At 47.0% G+C, this 25,494-nt stretch overlaps 1 protein-coding gene across 6 annotated transcripts in view; it reads right to left on the bottom strand.

Annotated features, from left to right (window-relative positions):
* The window catches only part of TRAK1 (trafficking kinesin protein 1), a 125,184-nt gene that overhangs the window by 70,634 nt on the left and 29,056 nt on the right, over positions 1-25,494 (bottom strand). For 5 of the 6 annotated variants that reach the window (XM_086720530.1, XM_025912926.2, XM_025912927.2 and 2 more), the window contains exon 2: positions 20,322-20,516. Coding sequence is in view for 4 of the 6 variants with exons in the window: in XM_025912926.2 (XP_025768711.1) it covers positions 20,322-20,516 (195 nt within the window). In the remaining 2 variants the exon portion in view is untranslated. Of the gene's footprint in view, positions 1-20,321; positions 20,517-22,545; positions 22,697-25,494 lie in introns of those variants that run through there. The other variant, XM_086720528.1, reaches the window with a different exon arrangement.

Genomic DNA, 25,494 nt, shown 5'->3' with positions numbered 1-25,494 from the left:
ACTGCCAAACGTCCTCCGGGGGCCAAAATCTCCCTCAAAACCCTGCTGCCCTAAAACAAAACTACCTACAGAACCTCACCAGCCTGCTGGCCGAGTACTGTGACTATCTGTTGGTGTCCACAGCAGCAGCATGGGCTTGGTTAAGTTTTCCTCTTCGTGTTCTACTCAAGACTGTGTCATCTGTGAATGAGTAATAGTAAAAGGTCTCTTTACCACTACTGAGAGGGCATGCTTCTTTCCTTCTACAGTGACCCCACAGGGTGATTTCTCTTTATTCCACCCGTGGCATATGGTGCCTCGGCTAACAAATGAGGAGGAAAAGACATCCCTCTAGGGCAGGGCTTCCCAGGATTTAATGTGCATGTAAATCACCCAGAGCTCTTGCTAAAATGCAGATTCTGATGCAGCAGGTCCATGGAAGGCCCAAGATTCTGCATTTCTAACAAGTTTCCAACGTAAGGCAATGCTGCTGGTCCCCAGGCCACGCTTTGAATGTGAGGTACTTCAACAGGATGAACAGATAGGGAGGGTAATAGACACAGTATGTGCATTTGAATAAAAAAGTTTCAAGAAGAAAACTATGTGTGTGTGTATATATATATATACACATTCATGCACGTACATACATACACACACAATGACAAACCCTATATATAGACTCTTGGGCAGAATCTGTACTATATATAAATCAATCTCAACCTTCCTAAATCATGAGAAGCAGAGGAGCCTTTAATGCTGTGTTGTGAGGTTCCCCAGAGCTGACTTCCTGCACCTGTGTAGGCTCCAGAAGTTTCTCCCAGCTCCAGGTACCCTCTCCTTACTTCAGGGCCCTGTGTCGCTTTACCAGGCTATGCTTGCATACCAGCACAGGATGCTACAACAGGGAGAGCTTCCCACTTGCCAGGCGGCCGACTGAGCCCATGTGGGAGAGCATGCCCTGTCCTGTGTGGAAAGTGGGGTTCCTGCCTCTTTAGCACCACCCAATAGCGGAACCCCCTCAAGTCTCAGAAGGGGAAAGGAAAGCTAAAGGCAGCTGGCGGTGAATCTTGGCTCAAGTTACAAACAGGCTTTTGGGAAAGTCTGGAAAATGTCGAGTGCCAAGGAATGGTACTGTCTCTGGCCATGCTGTCCCCAGCTGTCACCTACACCCTGGAGGACCTGTACCCCTCCCCACCCAATCCCAAATTCTTGCTGGGCAAAGTGGAGGGCAGACTCCATCGCCTCCCTCACTTACTTTAATCCCTGCCCTTCCCTCTCCCTGGCCCCAACTTGGATACACATTTAAGATTTTCTAGGACATCTGCCTATTTAAAGTCAGCAGCCAATGATTTTAATTCCGGCTATACCTGCCCCCATTATCTGAACCTCTCCCTCCCTTTGGCCCTTTATCAGGTCTCTCTCTGGTGAGGACAGCACCTCCCACCAGCCCCACAGCAGACCCCCAAGTGGCCCTCCCACGTGTCATTCCTCACCTTAAGGGAGCAGAGGCTGGTGCCCCAAGGTTTTCTGAGGTTTTGTTTGTTTCAAGCTCCTCATGGCGTTTCTAAAGAAGATTATAGGCCTCAGAGATAAACGAGTCAACAATTAACAGATGCCTCAAATACCAGCACATTCAACAGGTTCCATCCACTACATCTGGGGAAAAGGGTCCAGTATGAGTTTGCAAAAGGAAGATGTAATAAAGGAACAGGAAATGCAAACTCTGTAAAGCATCACAGAAAGTCAGATGAGCGTAAAGACCCCTTAAACAAAGGCTTGGCACATGCGCCTTCCAGTGCTATGAATTTTAAAAAATACTTTTCTCATAACACATCACCATAAAAGCAAAAAGTAACAGGTGGATGGATACAGGGATAGAGGGATGTACAGATGGACGACAGACTAATGGCAGGCAGTTTAATTTCACAGTTAAGAGCATGGGCTTTAGCAGTACGATGGCGTGATGTTTGATCTGGGCTCCTCGTTCGCCATCTCTATGACCTTCTTAGACCGAGTCCTATCTGCTAAATGGGGTGATTATAATACCCGCCCCAGGGATGAGGCGAGCCTTTAATTAATGGAAGGGAGAGCACTCAGCACAGTGCCTGGGACAAAGTGAGTTTGCAAAAAATATCAGTTTGGGATCATCCTCACCACTCAAATTCTGTAGGCCAGTATGGGCAGTTAAAAAGACAGCACAATTTTGTAAGCTATAATTAGGGAAATGAGGTAGAAACGGCACTTCTTGGCTTGTCCCAGCATAATTAACGAAAAGGGACTGAGTTCACAGTAATAAGCCAGAGTGACAGTTGGGTGGGGGGAAGGGCAGGGAGCGTATTTCTAAACAGTAACCTATTACTGAACACAATCTCTATCAAGTGCAAATATTGTATATATCCAATGAACATCTGACGAAAATGGGAAAGAAAACAGAGCGTATCAAGTACAAAGGAAAGAGCATCACTCATGGGTGACTTCCAGGAGCTCCGAGCAAGAATCAAAGTGAACATCTACACCCAAACTCCCATTTTACAGGCTCCGAAGGGGAAAGCCATCCATCCACAACTCTGCAGAGCTGGTGCTGAGGTTAAGATCCAGGAGTATCTGCCTTCAAATCCACACTTTCATCCAAAAGTCCCACATGCCCCCCCCCACCCGCCTCCACGAGGGTTCCAGCCCTCCCTCTCCCAGGCTTCCAGCAGCTGAAGAAGCAAGGTCCTCTTCCCGTGCGCCGGGCGGAGGCTGCCCCCATCACTGCCCCACCCTGGGAGAATCAGGATCAGGGACAGGGTCCAGGAGCAGCCTCAGAGAAGTCACCTCTCACTCACCCTCATCACCATTTAGGAAATGCAGGCTGCTCACCAGGAAGTCAGCACTTCCTGTCTCACTCATTCCTCAGACCCTGCTATCTAATCACCAGCCCCCCCAGCTATGTAGACAAGGAAAGGGGGCCCAGAGACAGATTAAACAGCTCACCCAGGATCACTCAGCAATAAGAACATCTGGATATAAACTGGGCATGGTCCACCTCTAAAGTCTTAACATCAATAATTAAGAAAACATCTAAAGATTATTTACAAGTGAAATGTGGGAGAAAAAAAAGGGGGGGGGCGACACAATGAAAGGAGATAAAAACTCAAGTTGGCATCTCACAGGAAAAACAAATTGTGAAGCCTTTTTTTTCCCAGAACGAAATAAAAAATGATCAGGAGTTAAATTGAAACTATCAATGGGACTTTGTGATATTAAAAAGAAATACTATTTCCAGCTCTGTCAAGAAAGGGGCCCGGTAAGGATACCATTCCACCCACAACCAGCACGTCAACCGTCTGGTGTCCAGATTTGGGTTAAACCTCAACATGCCTCCTTGGAGAGCTGCTAATTTCATGTCTTGGGGTAGGAAAAATCAGGATCCGCACACAATGCCAGCTTGCCAGAAAGCAAAGATGGTCCCATGAGGTCTTGGGTAGAGGTGACAAGGCTTAAAAGGATGATCACGGGCCAGGTTGTGAAATTTGCACATCAAAAACAGAATAGAGTTAATAACATTTAAAGCCAACAGGTTGAGTCTGTAAAGGCCATGAATGTCAGGGAATAACAAGACTAAAAGGGCAACCAATTGAACAAGGCTACAGATACATAAAGGGAAGGAGAAGATGATAGGAAGATATTTTTAATCCATCTTAAGAAGTAGGGGAAGGTGGGTGTGTAGGACTGTTCTGTCTCTGCCACTAATGCCTTTTACAAAGCATTACACGAACATTTCTCTAAGTAGGGTGGCTATGACTAAGCTACCCAGAAATGAAATGAGGAGGCAGGTCAAATAACAGGCCTGACGCTTCGGTCACAAACTACACCCGGGGTGGGGAGGAGGCTCGGGTCCTGGGCCGCAAGGAGAGCTGTATGTTCTCGTTTATACGCACTTATGAGACTCTAATAGATTTGGTCTGCAGTGTTAAGGGGAATTGAATTCTATCCATTTGTAATCAAATTTAAATTTTTAAAAGAACTTAATTTCTGAAGCGCCTGGGTGGCTCAGTTGGTTGAGTGTCCAACTCTTGATTTCAGCTCAGGTCATGATCCCAGGGTCGTGGGATCAAGCCCCATGTCGGGCTCCGTGCTGAGTGTGGAGCCTGCTTAGGATATTCTCTCTTTCTCTGCCCTCTCGAGACTCTGCCCCTCTCCTGCTCATGTGCTCTCTCTAAAATTAAAAAATTAAAAACGAATTTAATTTCTAAGTCTCTAATTATTAGTTGTGTGAGCATATGAATTAAATATCCATATACAAGTGATTTTATATATATATATATATATAATTGAATGCATACATATACGTATATGTAATTTTGAACAGTTGTTCAATACGTTTAAAAGATGAGTCAACACTAACAACGATTAAAGTACAAATAACGCAGTCATGAACATGCTCCAAAGTATGTGACGTTACAGAACTCGCCATATGTCACTTTCCTCCGTGCCCTGCGGTGATGGGTGCAGGCCATGTGCTGCCGACCAAACAGGTGGGGAGAAGGACAGCTCCCTGTGTGCTCCCCTCCTGCCTGGAAGCAGGAGCCCTCGACAGCCCCCATCCCCTCTGGAGCATGCTCCCCGTCTCTAGAGCTTTCCTCCCTTCAGGAAATAGCGCGTCTGGCCTTCTACGTGCACCCAACAGTGGCCAGGAGCCTAAAGGCAGAAGAGGGGAAGGCCCAAAATGAGCTTCCTCACCTTCCATTCCAGACAGGGCTGGCGGAGCTCACATGACACACAGCCTTGCAAGCGGACCTTCCCTGCACCTGCTACAGAAAACTGACAAACAGGATGCTTCTGCAGGGCTCCCTTTCCGATGTTTATTTTTTAAAACACTGCCAGTCACTGAGCTCCCGTGGCAGAAGGCAGGCTGTTAACAAACAGCTTGCTGTCAGCTACCCCCTCCCAAACCATCTCCACCTCATTTCAGACGCAGGAAAAGTAGGCACCCGTGCGCCATGCTACCTCTAGGGTTCTCCGGGGCAGAACAATGCCTGGCTTCTAGAGAGACATCCAATGGCAGGGAGACAGCATTCAACAGAGCACTGCAGAGCCGACATGCACCTCGGCCTTGATGCGGTTATTAAAATCACCCACGCATCCCAGAAGCACACAGAGAACACACAGAGCTCTGACGTGCCCCACACTTCCAGGTTGCTTCCTGCAGCCTCGGGGGCTGCCAGGGGCATTCCACTCCTGGGACCCGAAGGTCACACGGCAGATGGCACGGGCTGCAAATGGAAACCAGAAGCTCCAACGATCCCCAATTCTGTTCCTGCTGTAACTCTGAGTCTCTCTGGATGGAGCACATTCTCCCAGGAGGCGCCGATGGGGTGCGGGCTGAACTGTCATGTCAATTTCCCACCTGAGACAGTTCCAACTTTGTCTCAGACGCGCAGGATTGACGTGAAAAGGGAAACAGTCAATCTGTACAGAACGGCTTGCCAAGCATTTCTGTTCTTAAAAGAAAGGATACTCAACATTGGAATCTGGTTTGATGAGGAAAAAAAAGCTGGCAGGCGGCAGACGGCGAGGTAAGTTTAGAGGGGCCACAGGGGTAGGTTGCCCCCGGGATGAGTACCTGGCTGTCCTGGTGACCAGACAGACACTGTGCCCAGGGCCACAGCTGCCACCAGGCAGGCCGGCACATGGCTACCCTGGACCCCCTCCTGGAGACAGGACGTCCAGTCCCCCAGTGCCTGGTGCCTGGGCCCACGCCCGGGTGGGGATGCCATGAGCCGGTGCAGCTCACGTGTGGGGTGCATCTGGGCGGCCAGAGCCACTCTGACCCCGCAGACACCTGTGTAGCTAAAGGCAGTGCAAACAAGGCCAAAGAAGAGTCCACTTGTGTAACGGGTGAGCGAAATGGGGAGAAGGCACAATCCAGGGCTCATTTGGGGGCTCGCCTGAAAACCACGTGGCCCCAGGTCTCAGGCATGACAGAAGGACACGGCCAAAACACGGGCATTTACATGAGAGAAACTCATGGCATCTACTTATAAATATATTATAATGTATGCATTTTGGTATTATTTTTGTTAGCAAATGAAAATGAGAAGTTTTTCCCTGGCCATAAGATCCCTTTTCCATCCCAACACATGCTCCATCCCTATAATTAATTTATCTTCCCTCCCCTCACTCAACCCCTCCCACCACACACAGTGCCTGGGTGAGAACAGACCCCCAGTGTTCCACAGGGCACCCCTCCTGCACACATGCACGCTCGTGCATGTGCACACTGCCCCCCCTGAATGTTTTCTCTTATGCCGCTCCTCATAGAATTATTAACCACCCCCCTATAGAAAGTCAGCACTGGGTGTTATTTATCTATCTGATCTGTGCAGGCTTAGTGCATATTGCAGTGGTTCTATTTTTGTTTCACTTAGAACTTTAATCAGATGAAGGCAATCTCTGGAAGGTAGCAAAAACCCAAACAATCTCTATTCTCTATGCAGGTTTTTTATTTTGCTTGTTTTTGCCAAAAAAAAAAAAAAAATAAATAAGATAAGAAAGGAGAAAAACTTTTCGTTCTTAATGTTTATTTATTTTTGAGAGACAGAGAGACAAAGTGTGAGCAGGGGAGGGGCAGAGATAGAGGGAGACACAGAATCTGAAGCAGGCTCCAGGCTCTGAGCTGTCAGCACAGAGCCGACGCAGGGCTTGAACCCACAAGTTGTGAGATCATGACCTGAGCCAAAGTCTGACACTTTACCGACTGAGCCACCCAGACACCCCAGAAAGGAGAAAAACTTTAATTTAAAAACATGTATCTTGGGGTGCCTGGGTGGCTAGGTTGGGTGGCTAGTGTCTGATTTCGGCTCAGGTCATAATCTCACGGGTTTGTGAGTTCGAGCCCCGCGTTGGGCTCTGTGCTGACAGTTCAGAGCCTGGATCCTGCTTCCGCTTCTGTGTATTCTTTTCTCTCCCTCCCTCCCTCTCTCCCTCCCTCCCTCTCTCTCTCTCTGCCCCCTCTCTCAAAAATACATAAATATTTAAAAAAAAATTTTTTAATATATCTTTGCATTTTCTCTTATTTAAAAAGCATTTATAAAATACTTGTTTAACATTAGGCACTGGGCTGGGGCTTTGGCCCATTCAAACATGAAGCAGACATGAGTTCTGCACCCCTGGGATTTACTCAGTGACTATGGAAATTATTTTCAACAACTTGTACTCTTTTAGAGCATAAGCCTTGCACAGATCTACATCTTTTTTTTAAATTTTTTTTAATATTTATTTTTGAGAGACAGAGCGTGAGTAGGGGAGGGGGCAGAGAGAGAGGGAGACATAGAATCTGAAGCAGGCTCCAGGTTCCAAGCTGTCAGCACAGAGCCCAACACGGGGCTCAAACTCACAAAACCATGAGATCATGACCTGAGCTGAAGTCGGACGCTTAACTGACAAGCCACCACTGATCTAAATCTTAACGTGAAAAGTTCTAGGCAATTTAAAACGTGCTTAGAGAATTAGGCCAATATTTCTACAGTATTCTGAGAATTCTTTAAAATTTTCCCTATACCACCTGAGAACAAAAGCACTTTTATATAAAAAAAGCAAACACTACCTTTTTTTTTAATTTATGAAGCTGGTTTTACTTTGTAACAATTTCTTAAAACTGAAAATTAAAGTCCTAAGTCCCTTAATTCCTATTATACAATACAGAAAAATACATTAAAAAAGAAATGGCAATAAACCAAAAAAATAACAATAAAAGAACTTTGTCATGGGATAGATACCTTTGACAGAAGAGTAAAAAAGCTCTTGATGACATATTTCAGAGATTCACAGAACCTGACTAATTTTCAGATAGTAAATCTGACTTCCAAAGAGGCTATGTGATTTGCTCAAGGTCACATGGAGTTGGCAAATGAGGGGGGCGTGGCCCTCTAACCTAGGGCTAACTGCTGGGCCTCTGATGACTTTTCTTCTCTAAAAACCACTCAGAAGAAGAAAAGCTTCATCATATAAGGAAGTTACCTAAACCTCAAACAGACCTCACCTTCTCCTGCACAGATTAGCGGCATCTCTCAATTTCAGCTAAACTTCTACAGGTACCATGCATGAAACTGTCCTTGGTAAAAAGTTTAAGGCTATCCCTTGATAACACTTTGAATTACACACAGACACACACACACACTGAAATGAGTTGCCATACTCACATAAACTTCAGTCATCTTATTCAGGCCATTATATTTTTTGTTTTGTTTTGTTTATTTATATTGTGAGAGAGAAAGGAGAGAGAGACACAGACACAGAGAAAGAGAGAGAGAGCAGGGAAGGGGCAGAGAGAGGGGGAGGGAGGGAGAAAGGGAGGGAGAGAATCCCAAGTGGGGATGTGGGGCTCGAACTCACAAACCATGAGATCATGACCTGAGCTGAAACCAAGAGTCAGACACTCAATGACTGAGCCACCCAAGCGCCTCAGGCCATTACCCAATTATTATCATTTTCCAAACCTTCATTAATGGATAATGACATGTACAAGGCAAAAAAAAGGTCTTCCTCGGGTGTCTTATAAGAAAACATGTAGGACATGTTCAGACTTCTTAAAGACCAAATACAGTGTTTTCAGGTAAAGTGTTTCTAAGTACTGCACGGCCTGATGTCTTGAAAATAAAAAGATCTGGTTAAAGATGAGATCACACAGGGCGCCTGGGTGGCTCAGTCAGTCAAGCATGCAACTTCAGCTCAGGTCATGATCTCACGGTTCATGGGTTTGAGCCCCACATTGGGTTCTATGCTGACAGCTCAGAGCCTGGAGCCTGCTTCAGATTCTGTGTCTCCCTCTCTCTCTGCCCCTCCCCTGCTCACGCTGTGTCTCTATCTCTCAACGATAAATAAATGTTAACAAATAAAAAAAAAAAAAAAAAAAAAAGATGAGAAGATCACAATTCAGAGCTGGGGAGAGGTGAAATTCTGCCCATTTTAAGTACCTCAAAAGCACATAAGACCTTTTAAACCATAGATAATAAAGCCTGGACTGCACTGAAGATACCATACTGTGGAAGAGAATGGGCTTAGTCCTGCTGGGCTCAGACCCTTCCTGTGTGACTCTGGGCCGGCAATACGGGACTCTCTGAACCTTGGCCTCATTTTAAAAATGGGGATAAAAGAGGCACCTGGGTGGCTCAGTCAGTTAAGCATCTGACTTCGGCTCAGGTCATGATCTCACGATTGGTGAGTTCGAGCCCCACAGTGGGCTCTGTGCTGACAGCTCAGAGCCTGGAGCCTGCTTCGGATTCTGGGTCTCCCTCTCTCTCTCTGCCCCTCCCCCACTCACGCCCTGTCTCTCTCTCTCTCTCTCTCAAAAATAAATAAACATTAAAAAAAAAATTGTTTTTGGGGCGCCTGGGTGGCGCAGTCGGTTAAGCGTCCGACTTCAGCCAGGTCACGATCTCGCGGTCCGTGAGTTCGAGCCCCGCGTCAGGCTCTGGGCTGATGGCTCAGAGCCTGGAGCCTGTTTCCGATTCTGTGTCTCCCTCTCTCTCTGCCCCTCCCCCGTTCATGCTCTGTCTCTCTCTGTCCCAAAAAAAAAATAAAATAAAACGTTGAAAAAAAATTTTTAAAAAAATAAAAAATAAAAAAATTTAAAAAAAATTGTTTTTAATGGAGATAAAAACAGTCTCCACCTCTAAGCAGTGCAGGGTGACTCAAAGTGCCCAGAATGTAATAAAACGCTCAGTGGCTGTGCTTTTCATTTATCTTGAACCACCATCCCCTGCAAACCATCCGGCAGAAATCAGAGACGTAACCCGGAAAGAATTCTGAATCCAAAGAATGAGGCATCCACCAATTTCCAAATCTCCACAGACCTTTCTCAGGTGAGGAAAAAGTCAGGAAGATTATGAAGTCTTACCACCCCACAGAAAGATGCCCTACTCATGCACTCACTCAACATGTACACATCAGGTTTCCTAATAATCTGATGACTCAAAAGAACAGGCTGGTTTTATTGCATGAAGTGAATATTTACTCTAAGAATGAGTAATAATGTAGTTCAAGGAAACTTAAAAATCATCACATTTTCAAGCCAAGTAAATCAATTTCTAGAAATATACCTTAAGAAAATCACGAGTTGGTGGACACACACTTATGTAACTGGTGTGTTATCTGGGCAAAAATTAGAAACAGTCCAGATTCTAATAATAGACTAATGATTAAGTCTATTGTATTAAGCAACAATGAAAAAATTGCAGTTTTCAAAAATTTTAATGCCATGGGGAAATGGCCAACATATATAATTAAGTAAAAGAGCATTATACTCCCAAATATGTAATATATTTGTGGAGGAAAAAACCACTTGAAACATCTCACCAAAAAAAATAAAATAAAATGATAAGTGGTTGCTAAGTTAGTCCTCTTTTTGTCCTAACTTTTGTTCAATTATCTACAATCAGCCTACTTTTATGACCAAAGGATATATTATTTTTAGAACCTGACTCCGTTTAAAGACCATCTATGTTCACTGAAAGGCCAGGCACTAAGAGCTGAGAAATGGAGTAGGTTCCAGGATTCTGTCACGGATTCTGTGTCAAACACTGACAGGCAACCCTGCTTTCTCACCCTGATCAGAAATGGACACTACCTCCCAATGCCACGTCACCAACAGAGTCAAAAAACTTAAGTTTACTTATTTTGAGACAAAGAGAGCACACACTTGAGTACTCAAGCCGGAGAGGGACAAAGAGAAAGGGAGACAGAGAATCAGCACAGAGGCTGATGTGGGGCTCGATCCCACAACCCTGGGATCATGACCTGAGCCGAAATCACAAGGTGGACGCTCAACCAACTGAGCCACCCAGGCGCCCCACAGAACTTTTCTTTTAACGAAAGAAAGAAAAAGAAAGGGAGGGAGGGAGGGAGGGAGGGAGGGAAGGAAGGAAGGAAGGAAGGAAGGAAGGAAGGAAGGAAGGAAGGAGAAAAGAGAAAAGAAAAGAAAAGAGAAAAGAAAAGAAGAGAAGAGAAGAGAAGAGAAGAGAAGAGAAGAGAAGAGAAAAGAAAAGAAAAGAAAAGAAAAGAAAAGAAAAGAAGAAAGAAAAAAGAAAACCAAGGAACGAACAGGTTCCATGACTTGCTCATGGTGTCAACATTCACAGGCTTCAGGACAAGGGCTGAAATGTGTATTGAATATCTGCAGATGTAGGACAGGGGAGAAGGTGCCTCTGAGGACAGAAAGCATGGCATGTGCCCGGGGCTGCTGCTGGGTCCTGAGGCCTCCGTGCATGTCAGGCAGCTGGGAATAAAAGCCGACATAAAGATGACACACTGTGTTCGGTGTTTGGTTTACGTGACACTTCCCGTGGGCAGAGAGAGAAATGCAGAAGTCGCCTACAGAGAGGCAACAGCTAAATCACAGGAGGTGGGGGAGACAGGAGACCCCAAGACAGAAGACTGACAAAGGTCCACAGTTAAGCAGAGGAAGGGGAAAAGAGATTTACCAAAAATGAAAAGTAACAAAACCAGAGATGACTGGTCAGAGGAGAGGCAGAGCTAAAATTCTGCCAGGGACAATTCAAGTATACACAGATACATGCTGCAAATAGAAGTTTGGGGAGTGCCTGGGTGGCTCCGTCAGCTGAGCATCTATCTGACTTTTGATTTCAGCTCAGGTCATGATCCCAGAGTCATGAGATCGAGCCCCACCTCAGGCTCTGTCCTGAGCACAGAGCCTGCTTGCAATATTCATTCTCTCTCTCTCTCTCTCTCTCTCTCCCCCCCCCCCGTGTCCTTCCCCCTCCCTCTCTCTCTCAAAAAAAAAAAAAAAGTTCCAGTGGGAAATAAGGACTTTTCATATTTAATCATCATCCTGGTACCCACCCTCCAACAAGAGCACTTAGAAGACCACATCTCACGATAAGGAGGCACCTCGCTTTGGTTAGAAAGAAGGAATGCCCTACAGCCGTCTGTGTTTCCAGGCACTCCTGGTTGACCTGCAGCCACGACAAGGAGCCACGGCCCTGGAAAGCCCGCTGCCACCACTCGCCAGCAGACCACGGCTTCCCGAGGCTGTGCATTTGGGCGCTTAGGAATATACCTCCTTCCTGCCAACGGTCATTTGTGTTTGTTCCCAAGCCTGTTCGTGTCCCTTTTGCTTACTAATATTATTATATAATTATGTTCACTTCACGCATAGCACAAAACAGAGCTGTTTCTAAGAAAGCTGAGCTTAATACCTTGAAAAACCAACTTAAGGATTAAATGGCCAATTCAATGTGGATACACAACTGCACTGTATCGGGAAAAGTCGCGGAACAAGGAGAGGATCACATACTTCAAATCCGGCGTACGTGTCCTGTAGGCTCACGAAGGCAAAGCACTTTAGTGCCAGCCTGCCTAACAGGAAGCACCCCACAGAGGAGACTCTTTATCATTACCGCTTATGTTATCACGATCTAAGCAGAGAGAGAGAGAGGAGAGCGATGAAGGCAGCAAAAAAGGAAAGGGGGGGACCCTACAAGTGGGTGCTCTGGGAAGGCTTCTCTGAGGAGGGCACACTGTGTCGAGAATCAGAGAACAGGGAAGGACAAGCAGGGAATGTCCACAGCGGGGCCAGGGTGCAAGGGGAGGCCACGATGAGGCCGGCGGCGCAGAGGGCCAAGAGCCAGGTCACGGGGTCCCAGAAGACCCCGCGTTTGATCCAAAGAGCAGTGAGAGGCAAAGGAGCAGCATGGCCCAATGGGGTCTCGAGAACAGACCAGCCGGGCTGCTGAATTAGAAGAGAAGAGCAGAGAAGCCAAGTGGACGCAGGAGAGGGTCACAGCAGCCCGCGGACAGGACGGCGGTGGCTTCCTCCAGGATGGTGGCAGCCGGGTCGGAGGGGTGGTCAGAGATGCACGTGCACGAAGGGTTAAGAGAGCCGGCTGATGGCCAGCAGGACACAGAAAGGGGGTGAACCGTGTGGCATCTATCAAGACAAACGTGTGTAAGGACGGGGGTGGGGCCAGTGTTGGCAGAAGACATGCTAAGCCACGACTGGGAACGGGAGCCTGGGGCGGGGGGGGGGGGGGGGGGAGGGAGGAGGAAGGGGTGTCAGAGGCGGGCAGAAATTTGGGAGTCACCAGCACGTAGCTGGTAGTTAAAGCCTTGGGAGGAGAGTATACGGAGAGATGCGGGCCGGGCACACCAACACTTCCAGCAGCAGAGCACCCCTACTGGAGATTGCAATGAGGGCTTATTTGTATTTTTATTTATTTAATGTTTATTTTTGAGATAGAGCGCGTGAGCGTGAGCAGGGGAGGGGCAGAGGGAGAGAGAGGGGTGACAGAGGATCCAAAGCGGGCTCTGCCCTGACAGCACAGAGCCCGACGTGGGGCTCGAACTCACGGACCACAAGATCGTGACCCGAGCCGAAGTCGGACGCTTACCTGACTGAGCCACCCACGCACCCCCGTGTGGGCTTATTTGTAAAAGCTCTGTCAGTCCATCAGGGTTGACAGTCACTGATGTAGAAGCTCTGAGGAAGAGGGCAACCTGGTAAAAGAGGTTGCAGGGACCCGCCAGAGAGAGTGGTCAGCCCTGCTCCAGGCACCAGGACCTCCAGCTGTGGCCCGGGGCAGACACTGAGGTCCAGCTGACGCTTTGGCCAGCGAGCCCCCACAGATGCCCTGTGTCCTCCTCACGCCCGGCCCCCTGCAGACTCCCATTGGTCCACAGTAAGTTCTGATCGGCAGATAAAGCATAACACGCAGGCTCATACACGCGCTCGTTATGACTGGGGCTGCGCGGACACAAGCGAAGGAACACAGTGGACATGGGGCACGGTATCGACCGTGCGTTCCGTGGGCCCAACCCCAGGTGCCAGCGTGAAGGGCAGGAGGACCCATACGTGACCCCTGGCCCGTGCAGGGCAGGCACCGCGCACGAGCTTCGTGAGGCACTTCGCCACAGGCCTTAGGTTCTCCGGCAATGATCTTTATTTTTAAATTAAACTTTAAAAAATTAAAATGGCACCGGGACCTAGTTGAATACGCAGGTTCCCAGAGCCCACTCTACTTCTCGCACACAGGCAGGGCGAGCAGCTCCGTGCAGGATGCCAGTAGAGGCCTTGAGGACTTCCTGCATTGGCCCAACCCGGTGCAAAGTCCCTGCTTAGGTAACGGAAGAAAATCAATAATCCAGGAGATGTTTCTACTTCCTTAGCCAGAAAACCTCATCCAGAACTCAAACAAGTCAAGTTCACAAAGGATCACAGGAGCATACCAGGGACTCAATAAATACTTGTGGGCTGATTCATCAGCATTACCTTACGGTGAAAGTAAACAATAGAACAGTGTCTTGAAACCCTTATTTGCTTTATAACCTTCTCTTCTTAGGGAAAAGATTATTCGGGAAACTCAGAGGTGAAGTGGTCAGAGAATCCTCTACACTTGAGACAGAGAGGGATTTCTTGACCCAATGCTTTTTTTTTTTTTTTTTTAATATTCTTATTTATTTTTGAGACAGAGAGGGACACAGCATGAGCAGGGGAGGGGAAGAGAGAGGGGGAGACACAGAATCGGAAGCAGGCTCCAGGCTCTGAGCCATCAGCCCAGAGCCCGACGCGGTGCTCGAACTCATGGACCGTGAGATCATGACCTGAGCTGAAGTCGGACGCTCAACCGACTGAGCCACCCAGGCGCCCCGACCCAATGCTTCTTAATCAGAAAGTCATACAGAGCAGCCCCTGGAAATGAGGAGCCAGAGGGAACTATCGCTACCTACCAAGACAGACACCTTCCTGTCTGGTTTCTGCAGTATGTTACGTGACAAGAAAGGTCGACAGCCACACGCACAAGTCATTTCCACTGGAGATGGGGAAGCGTGACCTGTAGACCACAGGACAGAGGCAAAACCACAGGAAGGAGGGAGGAAACCTCCCCCTAAAATTCAGTTACATGCAGCTAAGTTTCACTTAGGACAGTGACCTTCGTTAAAAAAAAAGTTCAATTTTGGGGCGCCTGGGTGGCGCAGTCGGTTAAGCGTCCGACTTCAGCCAGGTCACGATCTCGCGGTCCAGGAGTTCGAGCCCCGCGTCGGGCTCTGGGCTGATGGCTCAGAGCCTGGAGCCTGTTTCCGATTCTGTGTCTCCCTCTCTCTCTGCCCCTCCCCCGTTCATGCTCTGTCTCTCTCTGTCCCAAAAATAAATAAACGTTGAAAAAAAAAAAAAAAAAGATTAAAAAAAAAAAGTTCAATTTTGAATCTGTGGGACACACATTTTGTAAACAAATAGCTACTGATATATATTCTCAAACTGAGGGTTTGTTCTTTGTATCACATTTACCAAATGGACTTCATTCTTTTTTCTTTTTTTACTTACTATAATTTATTTATTGTTGATCATTTACATCCAAGTTAATTAGCACATGTTGCAACAATGATTTCAGGAGTATCAAATGGACTTTATTCTTAAACTACAACTGTTTTCTCGTTTAGCTACTGAGAGAGTAGTTAAGATACGAAGTCCAAACCAGACAACCTAGGTTTGAAACTCAGCACCCCACCTTGGTAGCTGTGTGACTCTGGGCGAGTTTCTTAACTTCCCTGTGCCTCAGTGTCCTCATCTATAGAACAGGGGCAGCAAAACTCTTTCACTCAGAGGTCAGTGTGAGAATTAAATGAGATACATGTAAAGAATTAGAAACAGTGCCTCATACACACTAAGGGCAAAGTTGACTCTTCATTCTTCCTCTTAGACCGTCTAAGCCTAAACATCCCATATTTAGGTATGTCTGCAGACTCATCAGGAGTCAAAAAATCAACCTGCCTGTTAAAATCTGTCTGAAAAGGTCATTCTACCATCTGGTAAAGGTAGACACTCAAAGATGTGGACACTTCTTAACAGACCAGGTGAAGGGTGCCTGGTTGAGTCAGTTGGTAGAGCATGTGGCTCACAACCTCCGGGTTGTGAGTTCAAGCCCCACATTTGGCATGGAGCCCACTAAAATAAAAAAATATAAAATAAAATAAAAAATAAATAAAATAAAAAAATAAATAAAATAAAATAAAATAAAATAAAATAAAATAATAAAAAATGAATAAAAAAAATAGAATAAAGTAAAATAAAGTAAAAAATAAAATAAAATAAAATAAAATAAAAAGAAACAAACCAGCTGAACACCAGATTCAAAAGGCAAAGCACTGTCTCTAGTCTGGGGGACGGCATGTAAGAAAGGGAGCTGAGTTTTACCTCATCCCCTATTATCAGAACCCCTAGGGTAACCCCTTATCCCCACTCCCACCCACAACAGAGAACCACTGCCCTAACTGATGAGAAAGTAAATCTAAAAGGAAACAGTTGTTATCTTCTTAACACACCTCACCACTGATTTAACACACTGGTGAGTCACAGTACTGTGGCCACCGTATCACCTGGGTTACACGTGTGTAAACAAACAATGAAACCCAAAATGGACACCACGCACCCAGCAGGGCTCCTGATCTGTGCCTTCGACCGACCGCTCAGCCAGCTCGGCAAGGCTCACAGACACCTCAGAAGAAAGATTTGAAAACAGAAGATAAAGTACAAAGGACTACAAAGGAAACCAGCTGTATTATAATGCAGTTTCTAAAACTTGAAAAAAGTCTGTGATACAAGAGCTTCTTTATCAATGTATTAAGTAATAAGATCGAGGGGCACCTGGGTGGCTTAGTTGGTTAAGCCTCTGGACTTGGGTTCAGGTCATGATCTCGCGGTTCACGAGTTCACAAGTTTGAGCCCCATGTCGGGCTCTGTGCTGACAGCTCAGAGCCTAGAGCCTGCTTTGGATTCTGACTCCATTTCCCTCTGCCCCTCTCCCACTCACACTCTGTCTGTCTGTCTCTCTCTCTCAAATATAAATAAATAAACGAGCAAACAAATGAATAAAATAACAAGATCTCTCAGCACACCTAATGTACGCAATTTCAAAGCAGTGATGAGTAAAAGCGGTATTTCAAAGAATCTGTTTCCACTGTAGCATGACATGAAAATCTTGATTTCTATCGGTGACCAAGTCACAGGTCCTGCTAATACCACTGTGCTTTCTTTTCTATGTTCACAGTGTAAGGAAATGCTGCATTTCAGTCAGAAGTTAATGAAAAGAAAGATGTAATTTCATTTCCTTACAAGTCCACAGAATCCCCAATTTCCCTCTACAGACCTGAGGTCCCAGGACCTCAGTTTGAAAGTCCTGCTCAAGAGCACGCTGTATTTAAGAGTTAACCTGCGGGGGAGCCTGAATGGCTCAGCGGTTAAGTGTCTTGACTCTTGATTTCGGCTCAGGTCATGATCTCGCAGTCCGTGAGTTTGAGCCCCGCGTCGGGCTCTGTGCTGACAGCTCAGAGCCTGGAGCCTGCTTCGGATTCTGTGTCCCCCTCTCTCTCTGCCCCTCCCCCACTCATGCTCTGTCTCTGTCTCGGAAACAAATAAACATTAAAAAAAAATTAAAAACAAAAAACAAGAGTTAACCTCTGATCATTCATTTAACCAACAGTTAGCAACACCTACTTGGCTCGAAGTGCAAGTACCACAGAAGAAAATACAAAGCAAGACTGGGATGCAACCACCCTCTTAAGAATTTTCAGAATCTCTGCTCAGTGTTTATTTCGCTTCTTCCAATTTTAGTATAATTTGTGTTACCCACTACCAAATCCACCAGGATTTCTTTCTTCTCCCTCTCTCACATATATAACTAAAAGCAGAATGAACATGTGGAAACGGGCCTAAACGAGGATTTTAGGAGCTGGAGGTTGGTGCTACGGAACAAACACTAGGAGCCCTCCATGCTTCCTCTTCCTCGATAATCAGATCAGCTTTGCCCAAACTGCAGACATTTCACAGGGATGAAGGAGGCAATTCAAACGGAAGTTCTCTGCAGACAGGTAAGTACTGCCCATGGATGGTTCCCGTGATGCTGCGAATGTACGTGCTTAATCTGTGCAGGAGAAGGGACCCAGGAGCCTCCCGCGCCAGAAGTGGCCACGCGGGGTCCTGCAGAATCACAGGAGGGTCTCGTAAAGAAGAGTAAGGAACACACAGGGATTTTTGAAAGAGTGGTTCTGTGGCGAATCCCACCGCAGAGAAGTCTGAAGGAACCAAATAGAGAACCTGCCAAGGAGGTTACTCCGGACACAGTTTTCCACCCAACCCCACGTCTCTTGTTGTTACAGATACCGTGAGTCAACAAAAGTGACTGGCAAAGAGCTTCCTGTACACAACCAGACATGCTGGGAATACTAAAGCTCTGACGTGAACACTGGTACAAGTCTTATGTGCTAACTATGTGCCCTGGTGTGGATAATTCTATTTTTATTCCTATTGCAACTGATATCTACAGTGTTCACAGAGACTTGTAGGATTTGCCCTAAGTATAAAAACACAGGTCAGTTTAAACAAAATTCCTTTCTCATTAACATCCAATAGAGAAAATGTGAAAACAGCCCCAGATACATGCTAAGAAAGAAACTTGAAGCTCCAACTTGTTTATTATAAACGATTTCACAAATTCAAGAACACTGGAGATCACTCTGTATTGAAAAAATAGTGACAGAAACTTACAGCTGTATCATGAGCTGGTTTTGAACCAAGTTACCACCAAGTAGAAACAGAACTGCTGTACTTTTTATTTCAAAGGTGGCACAATGACACGCAGGTATGTAAAGATGTCACCTTGAAAGTGACGTCACCAATTAGACTGGGCTAAAGTTAACCTGAATTTTCAAAAGTCTGAAGTATCATGACCAAGGAGGGCTCGTCTGTCCTACCCACTTGATAGGGCTACACTGAATTTCTAAAGGGTACAATTATTTCTACAAAGGCACCTCTTGAATGAACACTGGAAACATCATGAGCCTGAGTTTTTTAAATTATCACATGTTTTCCCAAATCTGCAAAATCAGGTTTCACACCCTTGGCATCACACACTGGGAGAAAAAACAAACAAACAAACAAACCCTAGTATGCTTCTCACCCTACCAGGTGTCAGCTTCTGCAGCCCAAGGCATGACTGGTTTGCTGTGGGAGCAGCATTTTGACTTTCCTGAATAACCAGCCTAGTGGGCTCTCACACAGAAACCATCAGCCTTGGAAAACCAAGCTCGCAGATATGGAGAACAGACTGGTGTTGCCAGGGGCAGGGAGTTGGGGGCCGTTGGGGGGAAGGAATAGGAGAAATAGGTGAAGGGAGTCAAAAGGTACATACTTCCCGTTATAAAATAAATAGGTCATGGGGATATCATATACAGCACGGTGGCTATAGTTAATGACACTATACTGCGTATTTACAATTGCTGATAGATCTTCAAAGTTTTCATGAGAAAAAATTTTTTTAATCTTTTATTTCAATTTTTTTCATTTTTAATGTTTTTTATTTATTTTTGAGAGGGAGAACACGAATAGGGGAAGGACAGAAAGAGGGGGATAGAGGATCTGAAGTGGGCTCCATGGTGACAGCAGCAATCATGACCTGAGCCGAAGTCAGACGCTCAACTGACTGAGCCACCCAGGCGCCCCATGAGAAAAAAAAAAAAAACTTTTTCTGTAACTATGTATGGGGAGAGATGTTAACAAGACCTACTGTGGGGATCGTTTTGCAGTGTGTACAAATATTGAATCATGTTGTACACCTGAAATTAATATCATGTTATATGTCAATTACACCTCAATTAAAAAATACAAAATAAATTATCAGCCTTGGTATATGTGTCTTGCTGTGTCATACCAATAATACTAAGCAGCCAAGATGCTCCCAGTACCTTTGGTTTAAATGCAAACTCCTTCCCAGTGAGGGTTTCTAGGTTCTCACATGGTATGTTGATAAGGGGGGAAAATGGGAGCCTTTTCAAATTCTTCTGTACAGTTAAGAGAAAACTAGCTCGGGGCGCCTGGGTGGCGCAGTCGGTTAAGCGTCCGACGTCAGCCAGGTCACGATCTCGCGGTCCGGGAGTTCGAGCCCCGCGTCGGGCTCTGGGCTGATGGCTCAGAGCCTGGAGCCTGTTTCCGATTCTGTGTCTCCCTCTCTCTCTGCCCCTCCCCCGTTCATGCTCTGTCTCTCTCTGTCCCAAAAATAAATAAACGTTGAAAAAAAAAAATTTAAATAAAAAATAAATAAATAAATAAATAAATAAAGAGAAAACTAGCTCACATGAAAATTCATACTTAGTCCCCACCACTCTAAGACTTCTATTCAGAACACTCAAAGTCAAGGCCTTGCATGTAGCTAAATCCTATTGCCACATTTCTTGGCACACTCATCCACGAATGGTAGGCCGTAAGACCTGCTAAGCAGTACAAAGTCCCACGTGGGGCCACGGCTAACCAGCACAGCCCGTCACGGACCAGACCAAAGGGAACTACTCACGGAAGTACTTCAGCGTCTCTTCAATTTGCTCGGTCGTGAGGTCAATGTTGGCATCTGGAGAAATGAGGGGCGTATGGAGCCAGTCGTCGTGGTCATAACCGTAGATGGTGTCAGCTCTTAACTTATAATGGGGCAGCTGCTCCTCCAGCAGGCTGATGATCTCGACTTCCGGAAGATCGGTGCTGTTGCACACGTCTGGAGGCAAGAAGATGGCAAAGTGAGAGCCCGGACTGGTTTCGGCCTCGCTGCTAAACTCAATGACCTTGTGGCCGCAGCAGGTGTCTTCGGCTACTTACAGCACGGAGAGGCCAGGCGAGGCCACGTCGGGCGTCTTTTTCCTATTTAAATTCCATTCTCAAAATTTAGAACACCCACCTGAAATAGTCACTTTCTTCAAAGAAAGCCACCCACTTTCTTCGAAGTAAAGCCACAACTCCTGTGCTTTCTGGGCTCAGTCATCCTTCCCAACCCTTCCTCCGACCATTCTCTTTCAATCATTCTACGTATAAGCCAAACCAGTTATAATTTCACCAATATGCCCAACTTCTTCCTGCCACTCTTACCATTCAAGCCACCCCCCACCCCCCGCACGTAGGATTCTGCCTCCATTTAATTCATTCACTCAACTTTATCCACCCGTACTTCTTTCCATTCATCCATCCAAATACACTCTGCGTCCCAGAGACACAGGAAATGCAACAGTAAACACAACAGTTATGGTCCTGTGCTTGCAACGCTTGTACTCTTGTGGGGCTTCCAACCAAAGTAACCGGTGTCCCTCCGTCAAGGCAGAGCTGGGATACCACCTCTTCCCAGATATGCTGGTGTTCTGAACACCTCAAGCAGAGCTAACCTCTCTCCTCCCTTCTATATTCACACAGCATTTTGTCAGCTCTTCTATTGCTGCCCTTATTAAGCTCTGTCCTCTGGGTAGTTTAGTACTCAACCCATCTCCCTGTGAGATGGCAAATTTCCATTAACAGTTGTTCTCAATCCACCACCTGTACCCCCTCACCCCTCATAGGTCCTGGCCCAGACTGCGCTCAGGGGGTGCGCCATAAGGCCTGTGAAGGTGAATCAATCCATATAAAGCACATTAAAGAGACCTTTTAATTAAACTGTTATAAAAAAAAAAAAAATCAAAGTACCCAGGATAAACCCAATCTTAGGCAATTTCTCTACCCCTAGGAAGAAGGAATTAAATAATTGTTAATGGGAGGACACCGGGGTGGCTCAGTCAGTTAAGCATTGACTCTCGGTTACAGCTCAGGTCATGATCTCATGGTTCATGAGTTCGAGCCCCACTTCAGGCTCTGTGCTGACAGTGTAGAGCCTGCTTGGGATTCTCTCTCTCTCTCTCTCTCTGCCCCTCCCACAAGCACACACATTCTCTCTCTCTCAAAATAAACAAATAACTTTAAAAAATAATAAATGCTAATGGGTGAGTGCTGATTATCTCTCAGCTGATTCTGACATCAGTCATATACTGACTGGGACCCACGATGGTAAATGGCAGGTGTAAGCAGTGGCGGTCTTGTCAACCCATAAATAAACGGAAGCACCTATGGTGCTCATGGCTGGACAAAAGAAGAGAGTTAACTCGGTCTCTTGTTCTAGGAATGAGCCTTCCAAGAGAAAAACCACTCAAAAGATAAGAATAGAATAAGAGCAATTCTCCAGAAGGTTATTGCACCATGGTCTTGCCTTGCAGTAGTAAACACAGGTGGGGGACTGGGTCAAGGTGGAGGGCAGAGCAGAGGATTCAATCTCCCGTCCCCTGTCCCTCTCCGAAGTGCAGGGAGGAGAAGAAAACCTCTGGAGATCAACGAAACCACACAACAGCAAGGGGAAATAAGCAAGAGGTGCTGACAAGAGATCACAGTCATGAGTCATGCCCGAGGACGTGGAAGGAGGCATGGAAGGAAAGGAGGAGGGTCCGGCCTGAACACACACGGAGGAAATGAGTGGAGCAAACAGTGTGGGTCCCGGGCTGCTGGTCCCGGGGTGCGGCAAGCTTGGGGGTGGGGGGCGGAGGGAGCAGGAAGGGCCCGGGGCAGGGGTTTGCTGGAGACCGAAGCCGGCACAGCAGGGAAGACCGGTCCCTTTGCTCCTCTCCGGGCTGAACCAAGGCAAAGGCAGCGGCGGGGCAGTGGCCATGTGGCCGCTCACACTCCAGCAGAGTGTGACATCTGTGCCCAGAAGAATAGCTATGCCAGAGACTTACCTACATTCCTGTGTCCTTCGGGTCTAAGGCCACACAGCAGGGGAAAAAAAAAAAAACACAGAAGCACAGGTAAAGAGAGCGTTCAGTGCCCCAGTGTTTCCCTTTGGGCAGGAGCCCACTGAGACCCGTCAGACTCCCTCTCCCTCCTACCACCCCACACACCCTCTTCTTGCTCAATTTACTTTGCAAAGCTTCTTTGCAGAGCATTTCGATTCAGGAAGTCAGTGTGGTTTTTCGAGCACCGACGAAAGAGAAGAAAATAAATACAAAGTGAAGACATTTAGAATTTTACTTGGAGCTTCTGGGACTGGCAGGTGGGGGTGGGGACAGCATCTGAACATTTGATTTCTCTGCCTAACGTGGGAAATGCCACTGCAAGTGCTCTTGGCATTGCAGCCAGTGGAAACCAGACCGGAGCCGCTCTGCCTCGAATAGAGGTTACCTCCTCCCCGGGGACAGAGCCCACAGCCCAACCTCAAGACAGATGTGTCCTATTTCTTCCCACCTCCCGCCAAGAACAAAACGCCACAGGGGCGCCTGGGTGGCGCAGTCGGTTAAGCGTCCGACTTCAGCCAGGTCACGATCTCGCGGTCCGTGAGTTCGAGCCCCGCGTCGGGCTCTGGGCTGATGGCTCGGAGCCTGGAGCCTGTTTCCGACTCTGTGTCTCCCTCTCTCTCTGCCCCTCCCCCGTTCATGCTCTGTCTCTCTCTGTCCCAAAAAAAATAAAATAAACATTGAAAAAAAAATTTTAAAAAAAAAAAAAAGAACAAAACGCCACCAAGAGGCTCAAGGTGGGCCCATAATTAAGTGAATATTTCCTTCTCTCACCATCAGGTGAAGAGTAAGTTCCCACAATGCTCGTCTTGAGGACAGGCCTCATGGCTACAAAATGGCAGCCCTGTGAAAAGGGGACGTGGGGTCAAGGAGGGCTGATGCCCAGCTGGTGGCATCTCTCAACTGAACATGGACAGGCTCCACAAAGGACCGTGCCAGCCTATGCCTAGGGAGAGAGGCAGGAGACCAACACATTCCTGAGTGACTCACCCTCACAACAGGCTAGAATCTTCCAGCGTCACTGCTTTGGGTGGTGGGGAAGGCAACAATCTTAAACAAAAATCCCTTCTAAGAATAACGTGTCACTTCTGAGCATGTTGGCAGCTGCTCAAACTCTGAGCCTTGACCTGTCCTTCCACATTTCCAGGGCTGAAGGTCAACCTATTTACAATGTGGGTCCTTATGCCCAAGAGACATCATTTTCCTAGAAGCACATGATGGCCGGCGAGATAAAAGTATCAAAAAGTGAGAGTGTGCGAAAATGTCTTTTTAAAAAACTCTGTGTACTTGATTTTGCCATAATGTGACCAGTCATATAAACACGGCAAGTTTTCAGCTGCCTGGACGGCCCAGAGAATCAGAGCATAGGGAAGGATTATAGAGACCATAAGCCCTGGGGACCTCCAGTGGAGGGGACGCCACATTTGCCGCATGGAGAAGACGTACCAAGGCCTGAGGTTGAGTAAACATAGTAAGAGAGCCTCCGAGAATTCCCCAGGAATTCTGTACTGTGGCAGGCCCAAGCCAGCTGCCTTCAGGGCACTCCCTGACCCTCCAAGAAATCTGGGACACACATAATATTGGCTCTGGTTTATAGATGCAGAAGCTGAGATTCACAGGGGCTATGGAATATCTTGTTGGTCAAGGCCACACAGGTAAGTGGCAGATCCCGTTCGAGAAGCCTCAGCTGTCCGACTGAAAGCCGTGCCCCTCCCTCTGCCCTCTGCAGCCCATCTCCCAGGCAGGCGCATGAGAAACGCTGACGACTTCCCAGCATATTCTGATCAGGAAGTTTTTGTTCTAAACAGGGAGACAACTTCGTAAGTATGGTCGGGATGTTCAATTAAACACACTGACAAATTAGGGAGATGTCAGAATGTTCCTTCCAGAGCACGGGAAGCAGAACGGAGAAGTAAAGTAACTTGTCTGCAGGACCACGAAGGATCAGGGGCCTGAGAAGGATGTCCCTGCCCCCTCTCTTGGGGCTTACTGACTCAAGCTCAAGGTGTAAAAGAACACTGTTGGCCAAACCTAGAGGAAAGGACCCCTTTATGCTCCTAACGGCCATCATTTCTCCAAAGCTCCAAGCCACATCGTTAACATTAAAACGTGTTCTCGGATAAGGTATCAGCCTACTGATTGAACTCGGACCCCAACAGGTCCCTGGCTTCTGGCAAGTGTGCAGCAACCACAGCCCAGAACCCACCGAGCCCCAGCATGTAAAACCTTCGAAAGGCCAGGCTCACCCCAGCTGTCAGGGTGGACTGAGCCCTTCGTATCTCTCCACTCTCCAGTTACTACAACAGCTCTATGGTTGCCAGCCACACCTCCCCTGGACCCATCTGTGGAAAGATGTTTTTAAAACATGGCACCTGATTTCGGCTCAGGTCTTGATCTCACGATTCATGAGTTCAAGCCCCACATGGGGCTTCATGCTGGCAATGTGGAACCTTCTTGGGATTTTCTCTCTCCCTCTCTCTCTCTGCCCCTCCCTCCCCTGCTCATGCTCTCTCTCACTCTCTCTCAAAATAAATAAACTTAAAAAAAGGAAAAAAAAAAAAAAACCTCCCAGCTCCCTATAAAGTACTTCATGATTCAGCCCACACACGCCTTCCTAAGAAGCTGTGGGGACAGAGGTTTCCCAAAACCCAATTTCTACTTCTTCTTTTTGGTAACGTAATTCCCAAGGTGTGGCTGGGCACGTGGCTACCCGGCTAAAAACTACATTTCCCATCTCTCCTTGCAGTACGGTATGTCCCTGTGCCTGGTTACCAGGATGCTCACAGAGCTCCCGAGCCTCGCCTTCTCCAGCTGTGGGATGCAGAGAGGGGGCTGGTGCTGAAACCACCTTCAGCCACACAAGTTAAAGGCAACAGCAGGGCAACCCAGGGTGCC

Source organism: Puma concolor, chromosome C2, assembly GCF_028749965.1.
Source record: "Puma concolor isolate L17-30 chromosome C2, mPumCon1.1.hap2, whole genome shotgun sequence".
Taxonomy (NCBI): domain Eukaryota; kingdom Metazoa; phylum Chordata; class Mammalia; order Carnivora; family Felidae; genus Puma; species Puma concolor.
This window is presented reverse-complemented; position numbering and strand designations above follow the sequence as displayed.